The sequence below is a fragment of the Xenopus laevis genome, chromosome 9_10S (genome assembly GCF_017654675.1).
Source record: "Xenopus laevis strain J_2021 chromosome 9_10S, Xenopus_laevis_v10.1, whole genome shotgun sequence".
NCBI classification, from domain to species: Eukaryota; Metazoa; Chordata; class Amphibia; order Anura; family Pipidae; genus Xenopus; species Xenopus laevis.
In genome coordinates, this window is record NC_054388.1 from 65,897,189 (window position 1) to 65,912,630 (window position 15,442).

The window sequence follows — 15,442 nt, forward strand, 5'->3', positions numbered from 1 at the left end:
GTTTGCCCAGTGTGTTCTTCATTTTCAAACAACGGCCAGCTAGCCTAGCTGTGTGAGCTTGTTCACATTCTGTCTAAATATCAATAATAATACCGTCTCCAGAAACACCACCTGAGTGACGTTTTTCAAGCAGCAATAATATATTCTGTATCCACTGCTGTAGTGTATACGTTGACCTTGCAGGCATTGTTTCAATTTGTTTGCCCAGTGTGTTCTTCATTTTCAAACAACGACCAGCTAGCCTAGCTGTGTGAGCTTGTTCACATTCTGTCTAAATATCAATAATAATACCGTCTCCAGAAACACCACCTGAGTGACGTTTTTCAAGCAGCAATAATATATTCCGTATCCACTGCTGTAGTGTATACGTTGACCTTGCAGGCATTGTTTGCCCAGTGTGTTCTTCATTTTTCAAACAACGGCCACCTAGCTGTGTGAGCTTGTTCACATTCTGTCTTAATATCAATAATAATACCGTCTCCAGAAACACCACCTGAGTGACGTTTTTCAAGCAGCAATAATATATTCCGTATCCACTGCTGTAGTGTATACGTTGACCTTGCAGGCATTGTTTGCCCAGTGTGTTCTTCATTTTCAAACAACTGCCACCTAGCTGTGTGAGCTTGTTCACATTCTGTCTAAATATCAATAATAATACCGTCTCCAGAAACACCACCTGAGTTGTTGTTGTTGTTTTAAAAAAAATGCCAGGCAAAGGCAGGCCGCCACGCAGAGGCACTAGGGGCCGTGCTGCTATGCTATCCTGTGGCCCTAGAAAATTGCCCAGTTTTACAAAGGCAATTACCCTGAACTCCCAAAATGCTGAAGAGGTAGTTGACTGGCTTACACAGCACACCCCATCCTCTACCGTTTCTAACTTTGCCACAACATCCTCATCCTCCTCTGCTATGGGCACCCCACGTAACACTTCCTCCACCACCGGCACCCCTTCTTCACTGGAGTCAGAGGAGTTATTTACACATGAGTTTTTTGAACTGAGTGATGTGCAACCATTATTGGCAGAAGAAGATGAAGGAGATGAGGACGTTACACCAGATATAATTCTGGCAGACAACACAACAGAGATGGACATAATGAGTGATGAGGAGGTCCCCGCTGCTGCTTCCTTCTGTGAGCTGTTAGAAGAAATTGATGCATCTGAGGAGAATGATGATGAGGAGATTGATGTTTTGTGGGTGCCCAGTAGAAGAGAGCAAGAGGAGGATAGTTCAGATGGAGAGACGGAGAGTCAGAGAGGCAGGAGGAGAATAAGACTTAGAAGAAGCAGGGAGGACAGCTCGCAGGAACAGTAGGGCAACAACATGTATCGCCACCTGTGGTCAGCCGGCCAACGCACCCGCCATTGCCGCCAACTTCTACTGTTACCGCCAGATTGCCAGCTTCAAATAGGTCAGCAGTGTGGGATTTTTTTAATGTGTGTGCCTCTGACAAAAGCGTTGTAATTTGCAATGAGTGCAGTCAGAAACTGAGTCTTGGGAAGCCCAACACCCACATAGGTACAACTTCTATGCGAAGGCACATGAACGGCAAGCACAAAGCACTATGAGAGCAACACCTCAAAGGCAGCAGACAAACTAAAAGCCACCCTCCTTCTGGTCCAGCATCTTACTGCTCTACCTCTGCTGTCCTTGACCCGTCTGAACCACCCTCCACTCCGCCTTCCACCTTGACCACCAGTTCCCAGTCATCTGCCCCCAGCCAAGTTTCTGTGAGGGCCATGTTTGAGCGTAAGAAGCCAATGTCTGCGAGTCACCCCCTTGCCCGGCTTCTGACAGCTGGCTTGTCTGCACTCTTAGCCCGCCAGCTTTTACCATACCAGCTGGTGGACTCTGAGGCCTTCCGCAAATTTGTAGCAATTGGGACACCGCAGTGGAAGGTACCCAGCCGCAATTTTTTTTCAAAAAAGGGAATACCACACCTGTACCACCATGTGCAGAGCCAAGTCACCGCATCTCTGTCACTTAGTGTTGGGCCAAAGGTCCATATGACTACTGACGCATGGTCCTCCAAGCATGGTCAGGGCAGGTATGTCACCTACACTGCCCACTGGGTGAACTTGGTAATGGCTGGGAAGCAGGGAATGTGTGGCTCAACAACAACAGTGGAGTTGGTGTCACCGCCACGGATTGCACGCGGTTCTGCCACCACCTCTACTCCTCCTTCGCTCTCTACCTCGTCTTCTTCCTCTGCTTCCTCCTCCTCTGCTGCTGGGTCCTCCTCCTCCACACCTGTGCACCCCCAGCTCCCCCTAGGCTATTCGACGTGCCAGGTACGCCATTGTCATGCTGTCTTGGGGATGACGTGCCTGGAAAGCAGAAACCATACCGGATCTGTACTCCTGTCATCTCTGCAGTCACAGGCCGATCGGTGGCTGACCCCACACCAACTGAAGATCGGAAAAGTGGTGTGTGACAACGGAAGCAATCTGTTTGCAGCACTGAGACTGGGCAATTTAACACATGTGCCCTGCATGGCACATGTTCTGAATTTAATAGTCCAACGTTTTATCTCGAAGTACCCAGGATTCCAGGACATTCTCAGGCAGTCCAGGAAGGTGTCGGCCCATTTCAGACGTTCCTACACAGCCATGGCACGCCTTGCTGACATTCAGAAGCGGTACAACATGCCAGTCAGGCGTTTAATTTGCGACAGCCAGACTCGCTGGAATTCAACGCTCCTTATGTTTGAACGTCTGCTGCAACAACAAAGAGCCGTCAATGAATACCTGTTTGAACTGGGTGGTAGGACTGGATCTGCAGAGCTGGGGATTTTTTTCCCCCGTTACTGGGTGCTTGGTGCTTATGCGCGATGCCTGCAGGCTCATGCGCCCTTTTGAAGAGGTTAAAAACATGGTCAGTCTCACCGAAGGCACCATCAGCGACCTAATACCCTTTGCTTTCTTCCTGGAGCGTGCCGTGCGACGAGTGACAGATGAGGCTGTAGACCAGCGTGACGAGGAGCAGGAAGCGCACGATTTCTGGTCGGAATCACCAGAACGAGCCCAGGCACCTGCTGCAACGCAGGGAGAGGTGTCAGAAGTGGAGTCAGAGGAGGAAGGTGGCTTTGTGGAGGAGGAGGACCAACAGGAGCAGGCTTCCCAGGGGGCTTGCGGTGACCGTTTGGGGACCCCTGGTCTTGTACGTGGCTGGGGGAGGAGACCGTGGATGATGTAGTCCTTGATAACGAGGAAGCGGAGATGGATACCTCTGCATCCAACCTTGTGAGAATGGGGTCTTTCATGCTGTCATGCCTGTTGAAGGACCCCCGTATCAAGAGGCTTAAGGAGAAGGACCTGTACTGGGTCGCAACGCTACTAGACCCTCGGTACAAGCATAAAGTGGCAGAAATGTTACCAACGTACCACAAGTCTGAAAGGATGCTGCATTTACAAACCAGCTTGCAAAACATGTTGTACAATGCTTTTAAGGGTGATGTCACTTCAGGAACTCATCAACATTCCAGGGGCAGAGGTGCCAGTAATCCTGCCACGAGCGCACCTGCAAGGACAATGCACTTTGGCCACTCTGTAACGTCAGACATGCAAATGTTTTTCAGTCCAAGGCAGCGCCAGAACCCTTCGGGATCCACCCTCAAAGAACGCCTCGACCGGCAGGTAGCGGACTACCTGGCATTAACTTCAGATATCGACACTCTGAGGAGCGATGAACCCTGGACTACTGGGTGCGCAGGCTTGATCTGTGGCCAGAGCTGTCACAATTTGCCATGAACCTCTTGTCTTGCCCCGCCTCAAGTGTCCTCTCAGAAAGGACCTTCAGTGCAGCAGGAGGGATTGTAACTGAGAAGAGAACTCGCCTAGGTCACAAAAGTGTGGATTACCTGACCTTTATTAAAATGAACGAGGCATGGATCTCGGAGGGTTACTGCACGCCGGAAGACTTGTTCTGACTCCCCATGCAGCTGTCCTTCTCTGCACGCCGCATGACTCCACACACAGCTGTCCTTTAGCGTCCTCCTCCCTCCGCCACCGTTACAAACTAGGGTGCAAACCCTACTGGTTTGGTTTCATTTGAATCAAAACTTTTTGGACAGGTAAATCCTGAGTTTTTCTGGCCTCTGTGCTTCAGTGGCTGCGACAAAAAAAATGACTATTTTCAGCATTTATATGGCATATTTATTCTGGCCTCTGTGCTTCAGTGGCTGCGACAAAAAAAATGACTATTTTTAGCATTTATATGGCATATTTTTTCTGGCCTCTGTGCTTCAGTGGCTGCGACAAAAAAAATGACTATTTTCAGCATTTATATGGCATATTTTTTCTGGCCTCTGTGCTTCAGTGGCTGCGACAAAAAAAATGACTATTTTTAGCATTTATATGGCATATTTTTTCTGGCCTCTGTGCTTCAGTGGCTGCGACCAAAAAAAATTCATATTTTCAGCATTTATATGGCATATTTTTTCTGGCCTCTGTGCTTCAGTGGCTGCGACAAAAAAAATGACTATTTTTAGCATTTATATGGCATATTTTTTCTGGCCTCTGTGCTTCAGTGGCTGCGACAAAAAAAATGACTATTTTCAGCATTTATATGGCATATTTTTTCTGGCCTCTGTGCTTCAGTGGCTGCGACAAAAAAAACATAATTTTTCAGGAAAGTACACATGCCTAACTTTTCAGGGTTCTGCAACAGTGGCAAAATCGCATCTTTTATGGTCACCGCAGGTGATCAATAAAGTAGACCAAAACTGGGCCCACACTGCAGAATCAGTGTTTTTTGGTTCACTTCACTGTACATTGAATTACCTCTGCCTGACCGTGCACGTGCGCACAAGCACGGTGACTGCTAAACACACCACTACAGAAATATTGCCACCAACAGGACGAACATCCTGGAGGTGACAAGCAACTAGTAATTAAAAACTATTATTTGCTCACTTGACGGTATCATTCATGAAAGCTCTTTGCGTTTTTTTGCGTTGCAGTAAGCGCCGCGTTTTGTCTTTGCGTGTGAACAGGCTGTAACCTTTACACGACTTGATTGGCATGTAGACGCCGGACGTTTTAAAGCAGTTTATTACACAAGTTTAGAAATGTAGTGTGATTTCTGCCCTTTACAGCACAAAACGCAACGCTGTGTCAACAATGTATTTTTTAGATACATTTTTGCCCTTGATCCCCCTCTGGCATGCCACTGTCCAGGTCGTTGCACCCTTTAAACAACTTTAAAATCATTTTTCTGGCCAGAAATGTCTTTTCTAGCTTTTAAAATTCGCCTTCCCATTGAAGTATATGGGGTTCGCGACGTTCGCGAACCGTTCGAATTTTTGACGCAAGTTCACGAATATGTTCGCGAACATTTTTGCCGACGTTCGCTACATCCCTATTCACAGACATCTTTTTATTATTTTCAAATTTGAGTGTGCAAATTAGGGTTTGGAATGGGTTTGGTATGAGGCAAAATCTTTTGTTAATGGTGCTTCCTTAGAAAAAAAGTTATTTCTAGCAAAAAAAACCAGTTGATAGAGCTCAGGTGCTTTAATTATTTTATCTTCTATATCTTACATAATCTGTGCCATCCTACTAGCGTCTGAGTCCTGGCACGCATCCATTCCAGCCCCTCTATTGCATGTTGCTCCGCCACCACCGATAGTTTACAACCACTAGCTGCCCCTCTTGCTGGTTAGTTGCTTACTCACTTTTCCAAGCTAATGAATGACAGTAAGCCTCCTTCAAGTTGCAAAACCCATCCCATTGCACCTTAGGCAGCCATCTACTCTACCTACCCAAAGTTCCAGCCCTGTACATAACCTTCTTATCTTTTCCAGGCACAGGCTTCACCTGCCTCATTAAAATGTTGGTGTTTGAACCATAGGAAGACCGAATCACACGATAACTTGCAACATAAACACATATCCATGAAGCATATTCAAGGGGCTTAGCTGTTGAACTAATGACTATGGAAAGCCGTAATGCTTGTGCTTTGCAGTGTTATCACCCTCAACAGTAGAAAGCACAGTAGATGTCATGTCATATTCAGATTCATAAAATATAGGTTTACTTTTTTTATTATTTCACAGGGAGAGCATGGACTGACAGGTCTAAGAGGTCCTGAAGGGTCCCCCGGCATTGGTATACAAGGTGAAAAGGTCAGTGTCATATAAAATATTTGTATCTACAGTTTCAGAGGCCACAGCATTTCATGAAATGTAGTTGTAAATCAAAACCAATATTCAGAACAGAAAGGTGGGAATAAGTCTTAATGAAAGTTGCACGATTTTCACTTCCTAACAAACCTAGAAACATGAAAAGTTATACAATGATCCGACTCTGTTAACTTGCCCTTAGAATGCCAATGAAAAACTTCTCAACTATGAGTGCAATGCTATCTATGTGGTTACTAAGGCACAGTGTTCATGGGAACTACAGTATGTTGTGCTTGTGGAGGGAGACGGGTCTGAAAACCTATATCACTACTAGGAAATCAGGCCTGACTGATTTCTTGATATTTTCTTTAAGTTTAATAGACAACCCCCATGCAGAGAATGATATATCTTTTCTCCTTTGTTTAGGGTGACCAAGGTCAGCGAGGAATTCGTGGATTGACAGGACCTCCTGGACCCTCTGGACCATCAGGACCAAAAGTAATTAGAAACATTTTCCTTCTGTAAAATGGACCACACAATGTATTTTATCTTTGAACAATAAATGTATTTTTTTTAAAAAATTACTGGTAATATGGCGTTTCTATTTTTCATATTTAGGGTGAACCTGGTGCCCCAGGACGTCTCGGAATGCCCGGTCTTCCAGGCCGTGCTGTTGTTGGTCCTAAGGTAACTAGTGTCTTAATAAACACTTGCAGTATATCTTCTATCTTTACTTTGGTAGTTTTTGGGGAAAACTAGACCCTGTGTACATGGAAAATCTATTTAATATTGTCCCCTTAAAGGACATGTAAACCCCCTCCCCACAAAACTTGAATCAGTGGACAGCCTCTTTGAAATCTTTAGGAACCTGCCAATTGGGTTGTTAAAAGTTTAATAGTAAGGCTGCAGCATCCCCTTAATCACTTAGAATTCCTTCTCCTCCCCTAATCCACTCTGTCCCCTCACTTTGGCTGTTATATGGCTAATGAGCATGCTCAGATCCTCATATATGAGTAGGAGGCTGTCTCTGCAGAGGAATCTGATGTTGATATTAGTGCAGCAGCACTAGTGTTCTTGAATTGTATGGAACCCCCTAATTGGACTCATCAGATAGATTGATAGATGATAGATAGCTAGATAGATAGATGTTTTTAAAAGATAATATTTTTACATTTTCATCAGCCATTTATTAGATTTGTTATTTCATTACAGGGTGACATTGGCATTCCAGGACCTCAGGGATTAATAGGGGAACCAGGCATTGGCATTGTTGGTCCAAAGGTAAGCAGCAAAAGCACAAGTATTATTGAAGTTAACTTTGATTTACCACTATTATTATCATTTAGGTGGTTATATATCACAAGCCGAAAACTTACTCCAACCAAATCTGCACTGACTTTTCCCCCTAATTATCAATAATTTTTTATCACATCTGCCATTGACTTCTACATGAACTTGGCAGGTCTGAGTTGAAGTAATTTTTTATTCTGACTTTTAACACAATTGGGGTTTAATAAATCTCAAAAAAAAAAAATCTAATTTTTTTCCCAATAAAAATTGTGTTTTTCCCCTTTAAAAGTCCCACCAGAAAAATCGGACTTTAATAAATAACCCTCTAAGTGTTAACATATACTACAGAGCTTCTAAGAATGATCATCATTCACATCAGTCCTTATCACATTAACGCATACAAACCATTTTTTCCTCTTGTTAGTTGTTTTTCTTTTTGGTATGTAATCTATATGTTCATTACATACACCAGTGGCCTAACTATAAAAGCCGTAAAGAATACCCCCCCTCTGCCGCTTTCTTACCTGTGGTGGGGAAGAGGGACACAGGTGGCACAGGCAGAAAATAGACAGGCATGGGTTGTGGAGTGGGCGGGAGTGAGGTGCGGAGTGAGGGGGTGCGGAGAGTGGGCGGCACAGTGCACCAGGTCCCTCCGAAGATTTACTTGCAGGGGAGCCCTGCGCACTTACACCACTGATATACATCCATTTATTGTACAGTGCTGCAGAATTTGTTTGTTGTGCTTTATAATAATAATAGAAGCTTAGCTCATTTTCACAAGAAGCCAGTTAACATACCAGAATGTTTTTAGCATGTGGAAATAAACCCATGCAAACACAGGGAGAACATACAAACTAAACACAGAGATGATATATTGCACTACAAATAAATATGGGGACTTTAGTATATTAATATATATAATATTTTTCTGGAGTAACTTAGCCCAAATTTTGTGCACCTTTAATATGAACTAAACTGAATTATGAATAATATTTTAATGCTACAGGGTGACAGAGGTAGCCCAGGACCACCAGGACCATTTGGACCAAAAGGAGATGGTTACCCAGGTCTTACTGTAAGTAAATATTTACACTCAACAAATAAAATCTTGACACAAGTCCTTAAGACAAATATTTAATGTATAGAATTGCAAGAATAGCAAGACACTTTCAGATTGCTTTAAGCCTTTTACCAACAGCCACTTTGATACTGCCAACAATACAGGGTGGCATTGCTCAAAGTGGAAATTAGTCCATAGAATCTACAGTGCTGGCAGTCGTATAATTGATAGCCAGTGACCATAGATTCTACAGCCTGTGGTGGGTAAGCAGTTTAAAAGGCCTACTTGGAACAATTAAAAAACATGTCTCAGAACAGGCAGGGCTGTCTTTAGTGATAACAAAGCCAAGGGCATAACAGGCTTGTTATATAAACTAGCACTTTTCGACTTCAACATCAGAGAAACAACATCAACAGAAGGGCTGCTAGTTGGGCAGCAGTGATTTAAAATGTTACTACTGGTGCCATGCCCTATTATACCTACAATCTATCCTATGACTATAAAAACTTTGGGCAAAAGTCCTATTTAGGTCCCCCAAGAAAAGCTCTAAGTGCATTTGTTTATGAATATACTTTATGTTCAGATTATGCAGGTCCGCTTACATAACAAGATATCCATAAGAATTTTCCTGTCTGCAGGTTGCAATGTGTACATTCTCATATAGTTGCTTCACAGAAAAGGACAGTCTTAATAAGATTATTATTACTCTAAATTAAGGGAATGCCTGGGATGCCTGGACCTCCAGGAGAACCTGGACCAGAAGGAATTGGACTCCCGGGACCAAAGGTACTATTAGTATCATGTTCAAAGCTATATACTAGAAATTAGGGATGCACCGAATCCAGGATTCTGTTCGGGATTCGGCCAGGATTCGGCCTTTTTCAGCAGGATTCGATTTGGGGGTTCGGCCGAATCCAAAATAGTGGATTCGGTGCATCCCTACTAGAAATCTCACTTTTCTTTAGGATATCAATAAAGCATTTCTTAGGTCTTCAGTAGAGGCTAAAAAGAGCTTTGTCCCAAGTCCTTCTCATTGTCTTTCCTTCCACCAACTATATTATATACAACATATGAATTCCTATATACTAGTCCAGATCTCCAAACAGTGAAATCCAAGATATTGAGGTTTCTTCAGTTCTTGTCTATTCCTTTCTCTGTTCCAGTATGCTCCAGCCCTCAGCCTTCCCACTAGGATAAAAGTGGATGGAAGGAATATATGTAAATTATGTTTCCCTTTATTCTTTCAGTTACTGTTTTAACATCATCTACCTATTTTTCTTAAACAATTGCCATGTTCTACAACATTTAGGTGATACAATTCACCCCCTTTTAATCTTAAAATGACCCCAAGTTTTGTTTTAGGTTACATTAATCTATTTACATAATGCGGTTACCTTCAAATGTAATTTATCCCCAATCTTATTAGGTGATATTCATTTACAAGTAAAAGTATTACCAATTATTGGTTAAATTTGTTTCTGGAATACTGTATTCAAGCAATAAAATCAATTTTGATTAATACTAATATATATCTTGTATCGGGGTTTTATATCTCAATGCAAGTTGTTTACTAAATAAAAATAAATTCATTTATAGGGTGATCAAGGTGCAAGAGGACCTTTAGGTCTTTCTGGCCCCCCAGGAGAAGGATTATTAGGACCCAAAGTAAGTATAATAATGCAGCTTCAGAAGACTTTATATATTCTTTCTTTAGTATCATTGCAATTTCAAGTCTTAAATGTAATGCATGCACTATGCAAAAGGAGAATTGTATCTAAACAATTAATTAGAATGTGCTGTAAATATGTTTTTGCATAATTGGCGCAATCATGATTCTCATCATGTTCTGTATCTCAAAAAAAGGGTAATGTAGGAAAAACAGGATTGCCTGGTCTCCAAGGTCCCCCAGGAGAAGGTATCCAAGGACCAAAGGTAAGAGAAATGCAATTATAAGTTTTATCTCTTTTCTTGGCATCAAAGCGTCACATATCTCATTGTCCAAAGAGGCTTTCACTATAATGTAAGCAACTTATATTGATCAACATTTTAGAGTAAATAAATGAATAAAAGGTTTTTAAAATATAACAACATATGATAAGATAAGTTCAGCTACCTTAAATCTAATATCATATATTTATCTTTAAGCTATTTTTTTTTTTAATTAACAGGGAGAACAAGGATTTCAAGGAGTGCCAGGCCCCCGTGGACCTCCAGGAGAAGGACTTCTAGGCCCCAAGGTTAGGACAGTTCTACTCATTCTAAAAATGTTCACTATACCCTATGGAAAAAGTGTTATAGTGTTTATAAAGTATTTTTCAAGGAACAGCTTCTATTCAAAATAAAAACCACAAAACATCTAATGCTGGCCAAATTGTGATCTCTTAACCAAACTATCAAATTGGCATGTGATGTTATTTTGAAAACAACATTTTCCTTGTGTTCGGAGAACACTTCAAAAAGATACCTGAAAGTAGTGTGTAGAAATAAATAAATTCCCCTGCTTCTGGAAGTAAAAGAGTACCCCTCAGGTCCTACCAGATACCCATATGCAACCAACATAGCCATTTTTATGTTTTAGACTTGGGGTTGCCACCTGGTTGGTAAAAATGATACCTAATGCTAATATTACCTACCATTGTTCATGATTATCTTTTCACTCGGCACAAAATTTGTCTGGAATATAAATGTTTAAATAATAAATATATAATAAATATTTTGTAATCTCAGCAAGAAATATTGTGAAAAACAAAATAAATGCTAATCTCATTTAGGGTGACCGTGGTGCTTCTGGTGAAAGAGGAAGAAAAGGTGACAAAGGTGACCTCGGAGGAAATGGAGCTCCAGGAGAACCTGTAAGTCCATTGTCACTCACAGATTTAAAAATGTAAACATTGTGTCCTAATAAAAGTCAAAATACATTGCAATATTTAAATGGAGTTTCTCCATGCAATATATGCTTGTATAATGTAAATAGCAGAATACTAATACAACGTTAAATATTATATTTTGTTCTGCAGTCCTCTAGTTTGGATTTCTATATGGTTGCTAGGGTCCCATTTACCATAGTTACTAGGCAGTAGTATGAATGGCAGACTGGAAGATTAACAAAAAAGGGCATGAATAGAAAGATAAGTGATTAAATTAGTAACACCAATAAAAGCCTAGCCTTGGGATTAATAACGTTTACAGTTGCTGGAGAGAGGTAAAATACAAAGATCAATTATAATTATGACATTCATCATTCTTTCTTTCAGGGGAAACCTGGCTCTAAGGGAGAAGTTGGATTAACGGTAAAATGACATATTTACACTTGTATTGCAGGATATACAGAGATTAGTGAACTGACTGGAAGGACACTTGATTGAATACTTCATTGCTCTTAAAAGGGGCTACTCTGCAATAACATTTTCCCTGCAGAATTATGCTAAGTGTGTGGGGAATACCAATACAGACATTAATGTATTGTATATCTTGGTACAGCCTATATGAAACCTAAGCAGTTGCCCCTGCAAGTGACATTTACAGCTCTGTTTGATGGAGCATGGCCAAATGACTAAAAGGTCTAATCCTCTTCTTATAAAGAGATTATAACACAGTACAAGTATGGGATCTGGGGATTTCCAGATAACTGATCTTTCTGTAATTTTGATCTTCATACCTTAAGCCTACTAGAAAATCATGTAAACATAAATTAAACTCAATAGGCTGGTTTTGCTTCAAATAAGGATTAATTATATCAATTACGTAGTACTCTTATAATATTACAGAGAAAAAGGAAATCATTTTTAAAAAATTGGATAATTTGGATAAATGGAGTCTATGGGAGATGGCCTTTCCATAATTTGGAGCTTTTTGAATAATGGGTTTCCGTATAATTGATTTCTATAGTCCTAGCTATAGTCCTACTATAGGTACCTAGGTAATATGAAGGTTTGTGGCCAGCTGGCTGGACAGTCACTTGTTGCTTAGGTTCAGTTAAATGTTTTCAGGTCCAAATGTGTCAGCAGCAGAAACCACATATGCACTGCTTTCAACCAGTCTTCTATGTTGTTTAGTTATTAATAACTATTACACCTCAGTATATGGCTTGTCTTCTACTGTAAATACAGAAATGTGAAAAATAATCTACTGTATTATATCATTTGACACAGAGAGAAGATATCATCAAGTTGATTAAGGAAATCTGTGGTAAGTTTAACCCTTCACAATAATATGAACTGAAATACCAAATTAATAAGAAATTAATTAATAAGAACTGTTAGTTTCCTTCACTATCTCTAGAAATGTCATATAAAATCACCACCAACATATATTGAGGTATAGTGATAAATATTGGTTTAGGTTATTACTTCAAGCTTGCTAGAACTACCTAGAAATTCCTATAGAAGGAGCAAATCTAATAAATAGTGGTAAGCTAATTTTAAGCAATTCTGACTAATTTTGCTATTACATATTAATTTTTACCCAACATGTTTCGCTAATGTCAATCAATCTCAATCCATGCTTAAACCATGATCACAATGGATGCCAGAATTTGTATGCTGTATATATTGGCTGATTTAGATGTAATTGGTTGAAGAAATATTGGCCTGGAACATAGTATTTGGATAGAGAACTGGCTAAAGCATAGATTACAAAGAGTGGCAGTAAATGGAACGTTATCTAATTGGACCAGTGTTGTCAGTGGAGTACAGCCGGGTTCTGTACTTGGTCCTTTGCTTTTTTATCAATGGAGGTGGGCATTGAAAGTACTGTTTCTATTTTTGCTGATATTAAATTGTGCAGAACTATAGGTTCCATGCAGGATGCTGCCACTTTGCAGAGTTGGGCAGCAAACTGGAAAATGAGGTTCAATGTTGATAAATGCAAGGTTATGCACTTTGGCAAAAATAATATAAATGAAAGTTAAACACTAAATTGCAGTGTGTTGGGAGTTTCCTTAAGGATCTATGGGTTTTTGTAGATAACAAGTTGTCTAATTCTGGGCAGTGTCCTTCTTTGGCTACTAAGGCAAATAAAGTTCTGTCTTGCATGAGAAAGGGCATATACTCAAGGGATGAAAATATGATTTTGCCTCTTTATAGGTACCAGGTAAGGCCTTGCCTGGAGTATGGAGTGCATTTTTGGGCTCCAGTCCTTAAGATATCAATGAGCTGGAGAGAGCGCAGAGATGTGCAACTAAACTTGTTAAGGGGATAGAGGATTTAAATTATGAGGGTAGACTTTCAAGGTTGGGGTTGTTTTCACTATAAAAAATATGCTTTCAAGGGGACATGATCAATCTATATAAGTACATTAGAGGGCATTATAGACAGATAGCGGGGGATCTTTTCTCCCATAAAAATGATCATCACACTAGAAGCTACCTCTTTAGACTAGAGGAACAGAACAGAAGGTGTTTTTTTACAGTGAGGACAGTGAGGTTGTGGAATCCACTGCCGGATGTTGTTGTGAGGGCTGATTCTGTTAATGCCTTTAAGAATTGCTTGGATGATTTCTTGAACAAGCATAATATCCAAGTATATAGTGATATTAAAATCTACAATTAATATAGATATTGTATATACAGTATATGTGAGTGTATGGAGAGGTTGGTGTGTGTGTGCCCTGGGTTTCACTTGATAGTCTTTGGTCTTTTTTTCAACCCAACTTAACTGTATAACTATGAAATGTTTGGAAAGTATAAGAACAATGCCACATTGAAAATTTAATCAACATTTTTCAACTTTTCTTTTTCATCTCAGGCTGTGGTGTTAAGTGCAAGGAGATCCCAATGGAGCTGGTATTTGTAATTGATAGCTCTGAGAGTGTTGGTCCTGAAAACTTTGAAATCATCAAAGACTTTGTCACAGCTCTGGTTGACAGAGTGACAGTGGGCAGAAATGCTACTCGCATAGGACTTGTCCTCTACAGTTTAGAAGTCCGCCTAGAGTTTGGGCTGAACAGGTTCACCACTCAGCAAGATGTAAAGCAAGCAATAAGGAAGATGATGTATATGGGAGAGGGCACGTACACTGGCACAGCTATACGTAAAGCAACACAGGAGGGCTTTTTTGGAGCTAGAACAGGAGTGCGAAAAGTTGCCATTGTACTAACAGATGGACAGACAGACAAGAGAGAAGCAGTGAAGTTGGACATTGCTGTCCGTGAGGCTCATGCTGCTAACATTGAAATGTATGCCATTGGAATTGTTAATGCGTCTGATGCTACACAAATCGACTTCTTACGGGAGCTAAACCTGATTGCTTCAGACCCTGATAGTGAGCACATGTATCTGATTGATGATTTCAACACCCTCCCAGGTATGTCAAGTCATCATTTCGTCAATGGTTTAGGTTAAGAAGGCAATACCTTATTTCTTCTTATATTCTTACTGTGTTAGTACCCAAATGTACAAGCTATTGTGGCATGAGAAAGGTTTCAGTTGAAATATTACAGGGGCATGTAAATCAGTTTCATTTATCTAACACAAGAAAGGTTCATGTTTTAGAAGCAAAACCATGAAAGTTCAGGCCTTAAGAGAAAGGATGATGAGCAGGAAATTTTAGAGATCATTGCTTAATACCACAAGGATGCTGGGTTTATTTTGGAAAAAGGAATTCATGATTCACATGAGAATATTCTAAACATCCTGATCCTAGGGTTCATTTATGAAGGGAAAGCTGGAATCCCATTATCTTGCTATATTCCTTGCACTTGAACTGCAAGAGTGAATCTGCTCCCTTGCTATCTTATCTGGAACAATAATCAGCACTCTGAAGTGCAATGTTCATTATTTATCTTGTGGCCAAGGGCATTCCTCCTAGCCCCTGTGCACCACCAAGGAGAAATCATGTGAATGCCAATGAACCACCTATGTGCCATCACTTTCATTATTACATATAATGCACTGTCTGGAATTGTGTACAATGTGCATTTTTGCATTCTGCTCCTGCTTTAGTAAATTAATCATTGCGTTCTTTGCTTAACTCA

The 15,442-nt window shown here is 40.8% G+C and overlaps 1 protein-coding gene across 2 annotated transcripts in view; it reads left to right on the plus strand.

Moving 5' to 3' along the window:
• LOC108702985 (collagen alpha-1(XXVIII) chain) overlaps positions 1 to 15,442 on the plus strand; it is a 54,037-nt gene that overhangs the window by 34,073 nt on the left and 4,522 nt on the right. For both annotated transcript variants that reach the window (XM_018238847.2, XM_018238848.2), the window contains exons 20-32: positions 6,055 to 6,123; positions 6,547 to 6,618; positions 6,739 to 6,807; positions 7,333 to 7,401; positions 8,417 to 8,485; positions 9,188 to 9,256; positions 10,067 to 10,135; positions 10,334 to 10,402; positions 10,639 to 10,707; positions 11,242 to 11,322; positions 11,725 to 11,760; positions 12,622 to 12,658; positions 14,215 to 14,772. In XM_018238847.2, coding sequence (XP_018094336.1) covers positions 6,055 to 6,123; positions 6,547 to 6,618; positions 6,739 to 6,807; positions 7,333 to 7,401; positions 8,417 to 8,485; positions 9,188 to 9,256; positions 10,067 to 10,135; positions 10,334 to 10,402; positions 10,639 to 10,707; positions 11,242 to 11,322; positions 11,725 to 11,760; positions 12,622 to 12,658; positions 14,215 to 14,772 — 1,336 coding nt within the window. The remainder of the gene's footprint in view (positions 1 to 6,054; positions 6,124 to 6,546; positions 6,619 to 6,738; positions 6,808 to 7,332; positions 7,402 to 8,416; positions 8,486 to 9,187; positions 9,257 to 10,066; positions 10,136 to 10,333; positions 10,403 to 10,638; positions 10,708 to 11,241; positions 11,323 to 11,724; positions 11,761 to 12,621; positions 12,659 to 14,214; positions 14,773 to 15,442) is intronic.